Source organism: Ipomoea nil, unplaced genomic scaffold, assembly GCF_001879475.1.
Source record: "Ipomoea nil cultivar Tokyo-kokei standard unplaced genomic scaffold, Asagao_1.1 scaffold2165, whole genome shotgun sequence".
Lineage (NCBI taxonomy): Eukaryota > Viridiplantae > Streptophyta > Magnoliopsida > Solanales > Convolvulaceae > Ipomoea > Ipomoea nil.
In genome coordinates, this window is record NW_017618593.1 from 3,273,965 (window position 1) to 3,286,803 (window position 12,839).

The 12,839-nt window shown below is 37.5% G+C and overlaps 1 protein-coding gene across 1 annotated transcript in view; it reads right to left on the reverse strand.

Annotated features, from left to right (window-relative positions):
- LOC109149971 (protein FAR1-RELATED SEQUENCE 5-like) overlaps positions 1 to 4,563 on the reverse strand; it is a 9,106-nt gene extending 4,543 nt beyond the window's left edge. The window contains exon 1 of the mRNA XM_019297955.1: positions 4,501 to 4,563. Within this exon, the coding sequence (XP_019153500.1) occupies positions 4,501 to 4,563 (63 nt within the window). The remainder of the gene's footprint in view (positions 1 to 4,500) is intronic.
- Positions 4,564 to 12,839: the final 8,276 nt, after the last annotated feature.

A 12,839-nucleotide genomic window follows, 5' to 3' on the forward strand; every position in this document is an offset into this window, starting at 1 on the left:
GGTATGATGTCTGCTGGTTTTAGCTGTGAGTGACTGTTTTGGTTTGCAGCAGTAGAAGGAAGCTCTATGAGTGGAGTTCTACTTCTGCCATGAGATTGATTCCGCATCTGGAAGATGAAATCTCATGTTTCTTGGAGTATCAGAATTGGATTGGAAGTGATACCCTATGTCTTGTTCGTATCCCATTCATCTAATCTACCTTAGCTTTTAGTGATTTGCATCTGTTTATTCCACATTAAATATTGTGTAGTATATGGGTGTAGTAATTTCTGTGTGCGTTATTGGTATTGTGTTTGTGCGTAATATTGTAATTAGTAATTCGTTGATGCGTTCTACGGTTTAGGCTTGTGTGTAATGTTATATTTTTAGGGTCCAAATTTACGGGTGTACGGTGGTGTGTGCTTTGTAGGACATATTTGAAGTTGGGGTTCATTAATGTTTGTTTTGTTTTTATTATCCGGAATATATTTTGTTTTTTTTTTTGGTTTTTTTATTTTTTGGTATGTAAGGTATCTTTAATCGTGATTGACTTGTCATGTTCTCATTTATTATAATATTGTTCATCGTATTTTTACTAGGAATTAGTGTGTGCGTTCTTAGATAGAAGTTTGTGCGTAATACTGTAATTGCTATTTGGTTGGTGCGTTTTTAGTTATAAGCTAGTGCGTAATAATGGGATGCTGAGATCCCGATTCTGGTCTGTGCGTTGGGGGGGAAAAGTGGGTGCTCAGGAGTTTGGTTATTTTTTTATCTGTTATGTGGTAACTTTTTGTTGCTCATAGTGCATTTTTTTTGTATGTCTAGGTGTCACGGCTGCAGAGACGGTAGATGCGGTAGAGGCTGTACATGTGATGCCCTCCAAGGATGTTGAAGCACCCCCTGTTCCGCCACCGGACACGAATTTGTATGTGCGTTCTAAGAGTGAGGTGTGTGCGTAAGACTGTAATCCCATACTGGTTGGTGCGTCCTACGTATTACGCTTGTGAGAGGCAGTCGCTACGTTGTACGCCATTATTCAAGTCCAAAAAATAATTAACGTGTTTACCCAAATGGATGATTACATAATTGTAATTCTTTTACTGACATATTTGAATAATTGTTGTCATTTTTTTGACTGCTAGAATTCATATATTTTTTTTTGTATTGTATTGTTATAATCTTAATATTCACCTTCTAATTTGTATCCCATCCATCGAATACACCTCAACTTATATTTAAGTCACATTACATATTGTGTAGCGTATGTGCATTCTTGGAGTGAGGTGTGTGCGTAGTACTGTAATTTCATACTGGTTGGTGCGTCCTACGTATTACGCTTGTGCGTAATGTTGTACATTTTGTAATTGGCTAAAAATTATCGGTCCTCCCTCGAACCATGGCTAAATATTTGTAGAATGCATTTATTAGGTTAGTTTCATCTTTGTTGTTATGTGGTGTACTCTCTTAGCCTTGATCTTTCTCATTCGTCGTGTCGGCATTTGCATATATTCCTGCCATCACGCACATACCACAGATAATACGCACACGCACCTGCCGGTCGTGAACAAACGCACACTCCATAATATTATTCCACAAGACACACACTCCATCGTAACAAAACCCCCCACAACGCATTTCATGCACAAACCGACTACCAACCATACCGTCTAATTCATTCATATTGAATATACTACTTCCTTTCGCGCACATCCATTACAATACTAATTTTAGGGACAAACTACATCATTCGAGGCATACCCATTATAATTCGGATGCATATACTGCACACTCCGCAATAAACGAACGCACAAACCAGCATTCAAGCACTAATCAAATAACACACATATCGTCTACTTCATACAACATGAGCACACAAGGAATTCAGCGCACATCCATTATAAAAATTATTTCTGGACCCTTGATGAATGTCACACCGCATCAAAACTCTTGCATATTACTGCGTGTGCGTACTTCTATTTTCTATAAAACCACACACAAAACCACAGAAATGCTTCGTGTTCCCCTAGCATATTACTTTAAATACAACCACCAACAAAACTCAGTGACTACGCACACGCCGTACGACCCGTATGCACAGACTAGCGTTCAAAATTCATTACAAAATTGTGTCAGCAAATCTCATACCTCTTGTAGTTGACATGTTCATCCATTGCAATTTCGTCCGGCTCACCCACCAAATGCTCTTGGATGGACTCCTACAGCTTTTGTGCATAGTTGACTACTACTCATTTCCATCATATTTGTGGTATCTAATTATGGCAAAGATTCCAATCTAATTCTAATCAAAATTACCACATTAATACAATTACTTTTACACCCTCCTATTATAAATATGCCCTTATTTACATTATATTCCTCATTCAATCTCATCCATCCATTATAACTCTACAAATGGATGGGATGTCATCTCACCATCTCATTTAGTAGAGGCGTCTCATGGGATTCGCATCATATATAGGCAACGGTTCCCATGAAACCCAATGATAAATGAGATCATGAGATCTCATCACATCCATTAATAGATTACTAATGGATGGTTGTGATAGAAAGACACATCTGAACTAATTAAGGATAGATTTCAAACTCAAGGGTTAAAGAGTAATTATAGTATTGTGTTAATTTTGGTTATAATGAAATTATATTCTTTAGCATAATAATAGGGATCATATTAGTTGTAATAACTAATAATATATTGTAGTGTGAGAATTTCAGCAGGCATCTGTAATTTTGTTGTAGGTGTTTTTTCACGATGGTTTGTGTATTGCTGTGCAAGAGTGTGTGCAACTTGCTGTACATGAAACTTTTTTCCCCGATTCGTTATTAAATTTTGTTGTTTGTTTGTAAAAAAATTATTGTATTGCGTGACCGCAAATTCATGTTAGTTTTAACTTCTTCTTTTTTTTTTTTTTTTAATGTTTGAAAGAAAGCAAAAGCAGTGGGTAATATATATGTTTTTTTATGGCGGTTTGTGTGTGGTTGTTGTATGACGTGTGCGTAATATAGACTTGGGACATTACAATTTTTATTTTCCGAAATTGGTATTAGGTGTGTGTGTGTGTGCGAATTCAAGTTGTTAGTTTATAATTTTATTAAAAACATATTGTAAAGCAACTTTTTTTGTGGTTATTTTTACTTGAATTGAAATGTAGCGTGGTGTGTGCATAGGTCCGCAAAAGTGTGTGCAAATTCGCAAGTGGGTTGTTCATTTATGGGGAATCGCGTGTCCTTGTTTTTTTCAATGGAACATTGTAACATATCGGCTGGTAAGAATATAAAATGGTGGTGTAATTGGTAGTGGGTTTGCAATTGGTAAGTCTTTGTGTGTGCTATTTAGGGGGTTTGGCATTTGTAAGTGGTTTCTTTGTTTGTTTGTTTTTTGTTTTTGTTTTTTTTTTTTTTGGAGGTGGTAGGTGGGTGCAATTATGGGGTATGGCGTGTGCATATTTTTTTTTTTTTTAGGCGTGTGTGTTAGAACAATATTAGTCATGTCCGTTAGAATAGTTGGGCTTGTGCATTACATTGTACTATCATTTTAAACAGTAAATGAAAGAAAAAATATTACATTTACTATAACATTTTTGAGTTTACATTAACGCAAATTGGCGTGTGCATAACACGGTAGGGATGGAAAGTATAGATTGAATTATGTGTAACAATTAAGAACTCCAAACACACACCCAACCACTATAGCGCACACAAATTTGATAATGTAACTAAATAAAATTTGCTGAACAAAAGCTTCATGAATATGAGTTTCTCAGAATTACAAGAGGGAGTGAACTAGTTATTTCGTGTAAATGTCAGTCCTCTAATGTTTTGTTTTTTGTATGTAAGATGGTAATATACCAAATTTGGTCCTTGCAGACATGAAAAAAAAAAGTAAAATAATTTGAAAGTATGTTTTCTTTTTTTTTGAAAGCTACTGGTTCTATTACATTGTAGAATTGTAGAATCTGGTTCTATTACATTGTAGAATTGTAGAATCTGTTCATATAGTTTCTCAATTACTGAAACACAAAGAACCAATAACGCCTCCACTGAGGCTCGAACTCATAATCTTCCAAATGAAAGTCCAACTCGGGTACCATTAGACCACATAGTCCTGGTGGAAGTATGTTTTCTTTATTTGCTTCCTCATTTGCTACCTCTGGATTTCTATCTAAAAGAACACTAGAAAGAGGCCAATTTTCTTGCTTTCATCAGTACCCCAGAAATCAAATGACTCTTTCACTTCCTGTTGAGCAATGCCATAACAATTTTGGTCAAAAAATTAAGTAAAAGTCCCTTTTTAGAATCACATGCTCGCACTTGAGTGAATGTACGCACCACCCCACCATCAACTGCCAACCACTGTCAGGCTAAAAATCCCTAACACCGGGTACACACAAACGCAAAAATTCACGCTGGCACTGCCCCCCACGCCGGAAAACACAATACGTACAAAAACACACAAAAAAAAATGAGGAAAACCAAACAAAAAAGACCGAGGACTCAGAATACCTTGACGAAACCGGACGAACTGCCATTTTGACGCTTAAAAGGCCTGATGGTAGAACCCGCCATGGAGACTATTTGAATGCTACGGGCAGAGCTGCAGCAGATAAGCAATGAGCTCGTCAAACCGAAGGAGGCAACCTTGCGTGGATGGAAGGAGAAGAAACGGATGGGAGAGCTATGAAGGGGCGACAATGAGTGAGAAAAATCATGAAAAGGGATTTGAGACCCAAAAAAACACTGCACAAAGCCACAAACCGATACACACCCCGGAAATAATTATGGTAAAGTAATAAAACTAGTAATAAATGACAACAATGCCCCTGACATCATATAACACACAACGCACGTGTATTAAAATGCTACAAATCTGGTGCGTTGAAAATAAAAAATAAAGGATCAAGATCTGATCTCACGATCTCACCCGAATGGAGTGGCCTCACCGGATCCAAAATCTATATATATATATATATATATATATATATATATATATATATATATGTATATATATATATATATATGTATATATATATATGTATATATATATATGTATATATATATATATATATATATGTATATATATATATATATATATATATATATATGTATATACATATATATATATGTATATATATATATATATATGTATATACATATATATATATGTATATACATATATATATATGTATATACATATATATATATATATATATATATATATATATATATATATATATATATATATATGAAAAAGTTCAAATGCGGCGATGTCCTTTGGTGCGACGGAATTTTAGAATACACCAACAGTGTAAGGGAAACACACTACAATGAAATGCATAAAAAAAAAAACCAAAAAAATACACAACAGACCCAAAAAAAAATACACCATATAACTCACCACACCCCAATGATGTATTTTCGAACACTGTATGATGTTTTTACTCACACCTAATGGTGTGTTTTTGGTGATGCTTACCTAATTTGTGTGTGTTTTTGTGGTGTTCCGGTTACAAGTATTCCGATTGACCGATCCTTTGTATTTGTTTTTTTTTTTTTTTTGGAGGTATTTTTGTTCCGGTCTTGATGGGTTTTATACTGATCCGAAGGGTTTTGGGTTTTCATCCAGGGATTTGTATTTTTTTGCTTCTTAGTTTGTATATGTGTGTTTTTTTTTGGGGAAACTTTCACCAGGTGGTGGGTCTTGGCATTGGTCGGTGTGTATAGGGTGGTGCGGGGCGGCGACGAGGGTATGGTTTCTGGGTTAGGGTTCGGTTTTTTTTTTTTTTTTTTTTAAACGTTTAGGGTTTTGGTTACGGGGGTTCAGAAGACCCATCCCTAGATTAGGACGTCTGGATTAGTGCATGTGTCTTTGTTGGGTTTTTTTTTTTTTTTTCGCCGATTGCTGGGGTTTTGGCTCGTGGTTGGGGGGCGGCGGGGGGTGTGGCGGCAATGGGCGGTATGGTTGTTCGGTTAGGTTTTTTTTTTTTTTTTTTTTTTTAATTTCTGATAGTGCGGGGGGTGTTATTGGGTGTTTTTTGTTACCGGGGTCTTTTTTTTTCTTTTTGCATGGCTGTATTTTTTGTGGTGGGTGTGGGGTGGTGCGGTTGGGTTTCAAAGGGGGGTTTTTGTCTGTGCCTGAATTTCTTTTGCTTGTTTGTTTTATGTCAAAAGAAATTGAGGCTTCAAATGCTTGTTTTCATGGTTTGTGCGTAGTTGTGCATCACAGTGTGCTAGTTAGGCTAATGTGGACTTGGCATTACGCGATTATTTATTTATTTATTTATTTATTTTTATTTTGGTTGCTTAGTTTTAGAATGTTTTTTTTTTTTTTTTTAGTTTTGGATTTAGTGTTAAGGTCTTTTTTTAGGTATAATGAGCGGTATTCATCCATGGTTTTTGGTATGTGCGTTGTTGGGTTTTTGCGTGTGCACAAGGTTGTTGGTGGGCTATTTTTTTGCGTAGAGTAGAAAGCCGGGGCATTTTTTACTATTATGGTTTGTGCATTCTTGTTTTCGTGTGTGCACAATATTGTTTTATGTTAAAAGATTTTGAGGCTTCATATGTGTGTTTTCTTGGTTTGTGCATAGATGTGCATCACCGTGTGCAAGTTAGGCTAATGTGAACTTGGCATTACGGGGTTATTTTTATTTATTTTGGTTGTTTAGTTTTAGAATTTTATTTATTTTATTTTATTTTTATTTTTATTTTTTTGGGATGTAGTTTTAAGGTCTTTATGTTATGGTGTTTTTTTTTTTTTTTTTGGTTTCTGTGCATTATTTTTTGTCATTCCCAAGTGAGGTTGTTGTTGAGCCGGTAGTTGCTGTTGATGTGGTGGCACCTTTGCCACAGACCGATGCAGTCGAATTACCCCCTTAGCCCGCATAACCAGCCCCGTATTCGGATGGCTCAGATGTTGAGCCCGATGAAATTGATGAGGCACTTTTACCCCCCGATGGTCAGACCGATTAAGCGATTTAATGCTTGCCAAAGGAAAGCTGTTGTTGAGCTGGGGTTGGGAGAGCTTTTGAACCTACAAGTCCATGACATCCCGAAGCCATTGGCCAGGTGGTTGCTCTCCAATTTCGATCCCGTGGCCATGTGTTTACGGCTGGAAAATGGGTCGGTGATTAATGTGTCAGAGGCTGATGTCCATTCCATTTTGGGGCTGCTTGCCGGTGAGGTTGTTAACACCAAAAGGCAAAAGGATGATATGAGCGACACCCTGAAGGAATGGCGATCCAAGTTTGAAAAGACCAATCATGCTGTTACATTGGCTATGATTTCTTCCAAGTTAAGGGGTAATCTTGAGGGGGATGTCCGGTTTAAGAGACACTTTGCGGTGCTAGCAATTTGGCTTCTCCTATGATGAATGGATATGCTAATCAGTTTGTGTATCACCATTTCGGGGACGTTGATGAGATCAAGAATCTCAACTGCTGTAAGTTTGTCCTTGAGTGTTTGGTTGACAGGCATGCGAAGTGGATTCTGGATCCGAACCAGCCTTTTTCCGGTCATACTATATTCTTATTGGTACGAATTATTGCTGTAAAATATTTTGTATTCTACGTTTTTAGGTATAGTGAGCAGTATTCATCCATGGTTTTTGGTATGTGCGTTGTTGGGTTTTTGCGTGTGCACAAGGTTGTTGGTGGGCTATTTTTTTGCGTAGAGTAGAAAGCCGGGGCATGTTTTACTATTATGGTTTGTGCATTCTTGTTTTCGTGTGTGCACAATATTGTTTTATGTTAAAAGATTTTGAGGCTTCATATGTGTGTTTTCTTGGTTTGTGCATAGATGTGCGTCACCGTGTGCAAGTTAGGCTAATGTGGACTTGGCATTACGGGGTTATTTTTATTTATTTATTTTTATTTATTTTTATTTATTTTGGTTGTTTAGTTTTAGAATTTTATTTATTTTATTTTATTTTTTTTGGATGTAGTTTTAAGGTATTTATATTATGGTGTTTTTTTTTTTTTTGGTTTCTGTGCATTATTTTTTGTCATTCCCAAGTGACGTTGTTGTTGAGCCGGTAGTTGCTGTTGATGTGGTGGCACCTTTGCCACAGATCGATGCAGTCGAATTACCCCCTTAGCCCGCACAACCAGCCCCGGATTCGGATGGCTCAGATGTTGAGCCCGATGAAGTTGATGAGGCACTTTTACCCCCCGATGGTCAGACCGATTAAGCGATTTAATGCTTGCCAAAGGAAAGCTGTTGTTGAGCTGGGGTTGGGAGAGCTTTTGAACCTACAAGTCCATGACATCCCGAAGCCATTGGCCAGGTGGTTGCTCTCCAATTTCGATCCCGTGGCCATGTGTTTACGGCTGGAAAATGGGTCAGTGATTAATGTGTCAGAGGCTGATGTCCATTCCATTTTGGGGCTGCTTGCCGGTGAGGTTGTTAACACCAAAAGGCAAAAGGATGATATGAGCGACACCCTGAAGGAATGGCGATCCAAGTTTGAAAAGACCAATCATGCTGTTACATTGGCTATGATTGCTTCTAAGTTAAGGGGTAATCTTGAGGGGGATGTCTGGTTTAAGAGACACTTTGCGGTGCTGGCAATTTGGCTTCTCCTATGATGAATGGGTATGCTAATCAGTTTGTGTATCACCATTTCGGGGACGTTGATGAGATCAAGAATCTCAACTGCTGTAAGTTTCTCCTTGAGTGTTTGGTTGACAGGCATGCGAAGTGGATTCTGGATCCGAACCAGCCTTTTTCCGGTCCTACTATATTCTTATTGGTATGAATTATTGCTGTAAAATATTTTGTATTCTACATTTTTTTATTATGTGTTTTGGGTGCGAGTCCCTGATATTTGTCATTTTCAGTTGCTGTATGTGGATAAGGTAGTACACTCAGAGAGAGTTGTGCCCCGGGCGATGCCAGCACTGCGAGGTTGGACTACAAGTCTTTTAAAAGCCAGGCAACTATTTGAGTTCAGAATGGGCGGCTTTGGCCGCGGCGAGGTGGTGGGACCATTCATTCCGGATGCTGTTCGGTTAGATTCGATTGCTGCAGATGGTCCCAACCCGCAGGTATTTTTTTAGTCTACTTTCCCTTCACCGATTAGGTTCATTGTGGGTGTGTGCGTGTCAATGTAATTCGATTACTAAGTCGCTGTTTTTTTTTTTTTTTTTTTTGTGGATCGGTTTAGGCAAGTGATGCATGACGGGGTGTCCATCCACTTGATGCTATTGCTCCCGTTAAGGTAATTTGTTCTATTATTAAATAATATATTTCGTGGGGGGATTCGTGTTCTTGTATGTGCATAGGGGGTAATCGGTTGGTGCATAGCACTATCTCTGTTTGAATGTATGTTCTGGTTTGTGCATAAAGGGACATTAGTAAGTGCTTACTGCTTTCTCGGTGGGTAGGGCACGTTAATGGGGTTATAACATTACTGGCTTTGTCTTTGATTCTGAACGTGTTTTACTTTCACTGAGTATCCCTTTTGGTCGGTTTTTAAATTAATTTGCATATTTAATTATGTTGTGTGCGTAGTTGTAGGTAGGTGAATGCAGTATACTGTAAACAAGTTCTATTATTAAATAATAATATATTGTGTGTGCGCATTCGTGTTCTGCTATGTGCATAGAAGGCCATCGGTCTATGCATAACACTGTGTCTGTGAGGATGCATGTACTGGTGTGTGCATAAGGGGTCAGAAGTTAGTGCATACTGCTTTTTTTTTTGGGTTGTTATTCTTTGGCAACCATGTTTGATTTCTTTTCTATTTGGGGGTTTTTTGGAAGGGGGTTGTGTCATGTTTGTTTGGTACCGTGGCCTTGTACATATTAAAGCATGTGCGTTTCTATTAATATGTCTCTTTTTCATATTCGCCTTGTTTAATGATACTGCAATCCAAACATTGTAGACTGTTGTTGAAATTTATGCCGACAAGACTAATGTGTTAGCTGGAGCGTTGGATGACATGGTGCAGTTTATGGAGCAATATCATGGCCACTGTGCCCGGACGGATGGTTTCTCTTGGGTCGTAGCTGGGGCACAAAAATTCATACGGTTGGCTGAACAATTTGGATGTTCAAGTGGGGCTCCATCTGTGGATGCGAGAGCAGGCAGTTCACTGAGTGATGACGAAATGTGGAGCAACCCGGAGAATTTGAATGCAGTTGACGCGTGTGTTATTGCTGCCCAGTAGAAGAAAGTAGGTGAAGATATTCCTCCGTCCAGCTCAGTTCTAGACTAGCAACAGCGTAGGGTGTGCAGATGCGGGAGCTGATGTGGGACATGGCGATGGGGTGGTTGTGGTTGCACCGCAGGATGGGTGGTCTGGAGTGGATAGTCCCGATGCAGTAAGTAAGGTTGTACGCCGGCGCAGAAACGTTAAGCGTATTTAGGTTTTATGTGGTGGCTGTTTATGTACTTTTTTTGATGTCTTTTGCCACTAACCCGTAGTTATCTTTTTGTTCGATATTTATGATGACATGCATGGGGGTGGTTGTATGTTTACCATGTTGGTAACTTTGTATATTTTGTTATACAGCGATGAATATGCTTTAATGCTACTCATTTTCTGTTTGTTTGTTAGATATGCACTTTCAAAGATATGTATTTATATGCATAATGAAGTTTGTATGACTGTTTACTTGCATTCCCTAGGGTGGTGTAGATATTCCTTCGTTTAGTCTTGGTTTGTCTAACGATCTGCCTACCCAATGTTGGGCGATGGTGGATGCAATTGTTCGTGAATATGATGTACATACGCCGAACGTCATGCCTCGGGGCTGTTCATCGGCCCCATGTGCTGCAGTAAGTATGCTTGTATAGTCTCCGGTCATTGTTCAACATCGCTCCTACGGTTAGTGTTTGTATATTTTGCCGTGTGTGTCCCATGCACTATGCATGTGCATAGGTCTGTGTATTCCGTGTGCGTCACTTTAATTAGGTTGGAGCATCACGTTGGCTATGCGTGTGCTTACTATGCACAGACTTTGGTCTGTGCGTGTACTAACTAGGAATGTGCATAGTCATGGGGTGTTTGAGTCTATCATTTGTTTCATCTCCCTTCTGTAATTTTTGAAATCTAAGTGCGTAGCTCCCACGTTCTCAACTCCCCCCACCATCTCTGTGTATAGGTCAAAACTCTTACTTGCCCCAATATTAGCTTTTGCGCAATTTGTTATGAATTGTTGATGACCAATATCTAATTTCCTATTCACTTTCAAGAAAGGTTTGTAGCTCTCCTCACACAAACAGTGTGTGTGCACCTCTTCAAATGTCTTCACTTCATACCTCCCCGCACTGTCTCTTTTGAATACAATCTTAGCCATGCACCCAACTCTGTTGGAGGTGCGTCGACGCTTGGTCTTTTTGGCTGATTCCGGACCAGAGGTTTCTGTATTTTTTGTTTCCTTAAAACCTTCATGAGAACAGACCAATTTCTTTTTCAAGATAACTCCGTACTTGTTCTTTTTATCTGAACTTCAACGCACATCAAAGCCAGCAATAGAAGCATACTTTTTGTAGATTCAATACCTTCTTCTAATGTTGCAAATAGATCCAATACATTTAGGTCGTCCAAAAAAAAAAAAAAAAAAAAAAAAAAAAAAAAACCCAATATCCTCAACATATGCACACGCTATGCACATACTCATGTTCGTCTATGCACCCTCCACCAAAACTAACATCATTTTAAGTTGTTTAAAAAATTCATGTCGTTCCACACTTTCAAAATCCCGTACCACACGCACACACATCCCATTACATTTAGGTCGTCCAACCAAACAACCAAAAAAAAAACAAAAAAAAACAATAACCTCAACATACGCACACGCTATGCACATACAAATGTTCGTTTACGCATCCTCCCCTAAACTAACTTTTACACTAAACGCTTTAATAAACCAGGTTTGTTGCACACGCTAAAAAGCAACCACACTCCCACCTCTACGTCGTTATCAGATGCACACAAACAACCAACAACTACCATTTTTCCAGTTTGTGCCGTTACACACTGCAAAAAAAAAAAAAAAAAAAAAAAAAAAAAAAAAAAAAACATACCACACGCACACACATCCCATAACTTTTAGTTCGTCAAACCCAAAAAAAAAAAAAAAAACTCAATCATCAGCATATGCACACTCCAGAACACGTAAATGCAACTACCTGTGCTGCTACAAGCCATTCCTGAAGTGTGCTCCTTGGTTGTTTCTACATTCCCACTCGTTTGTTTTCTCTCCCAATCTTCTTCACGCAATTTTTATCTTCATCAGAGTTGGTAAAATAATGTTAAATATCAATTTCCATTCATAATCCCCCTAATATAATGCTTAAGATTCCAATTCAATTATATCCATAATTAAACAAATAATTACAATTACTATTTAATCCTTTTGATTTCAATATAGGATTAATATTTGATGCACCGCCGGTGTATAGATGCTATACACTGGTGGTGAATGAGGAGATGACAGTGAATGAGGAGATGACACATCATTAAAGAATAAAATTAATGTTAATCGGGTCCTTTTTTACAAAATATCTAAGACTTGTATTCTTTTAGGAAATTCTTTTATTTCTAATTAACAAAAATATATCTACTTTCCTAAACATATTTATTACTTAATTATTATATATTTAATTATCCATTTATTAATAATGATAACAATTCTAAAATCTGTAAAACAATCCGCATTAGTAATCTGTTACGTATCACTTATAATAATAATAATAATAATAATAATAATAATAATAATAATAATAATAATAAATTTCTAAATCTGTTATCATTCCCTGTAAAAGAATTCGACATACATTTAGTATCTAATTATTTCATCTTTTTTATTCTAAAGAAATTATTTCTAAATTATTATATTTAT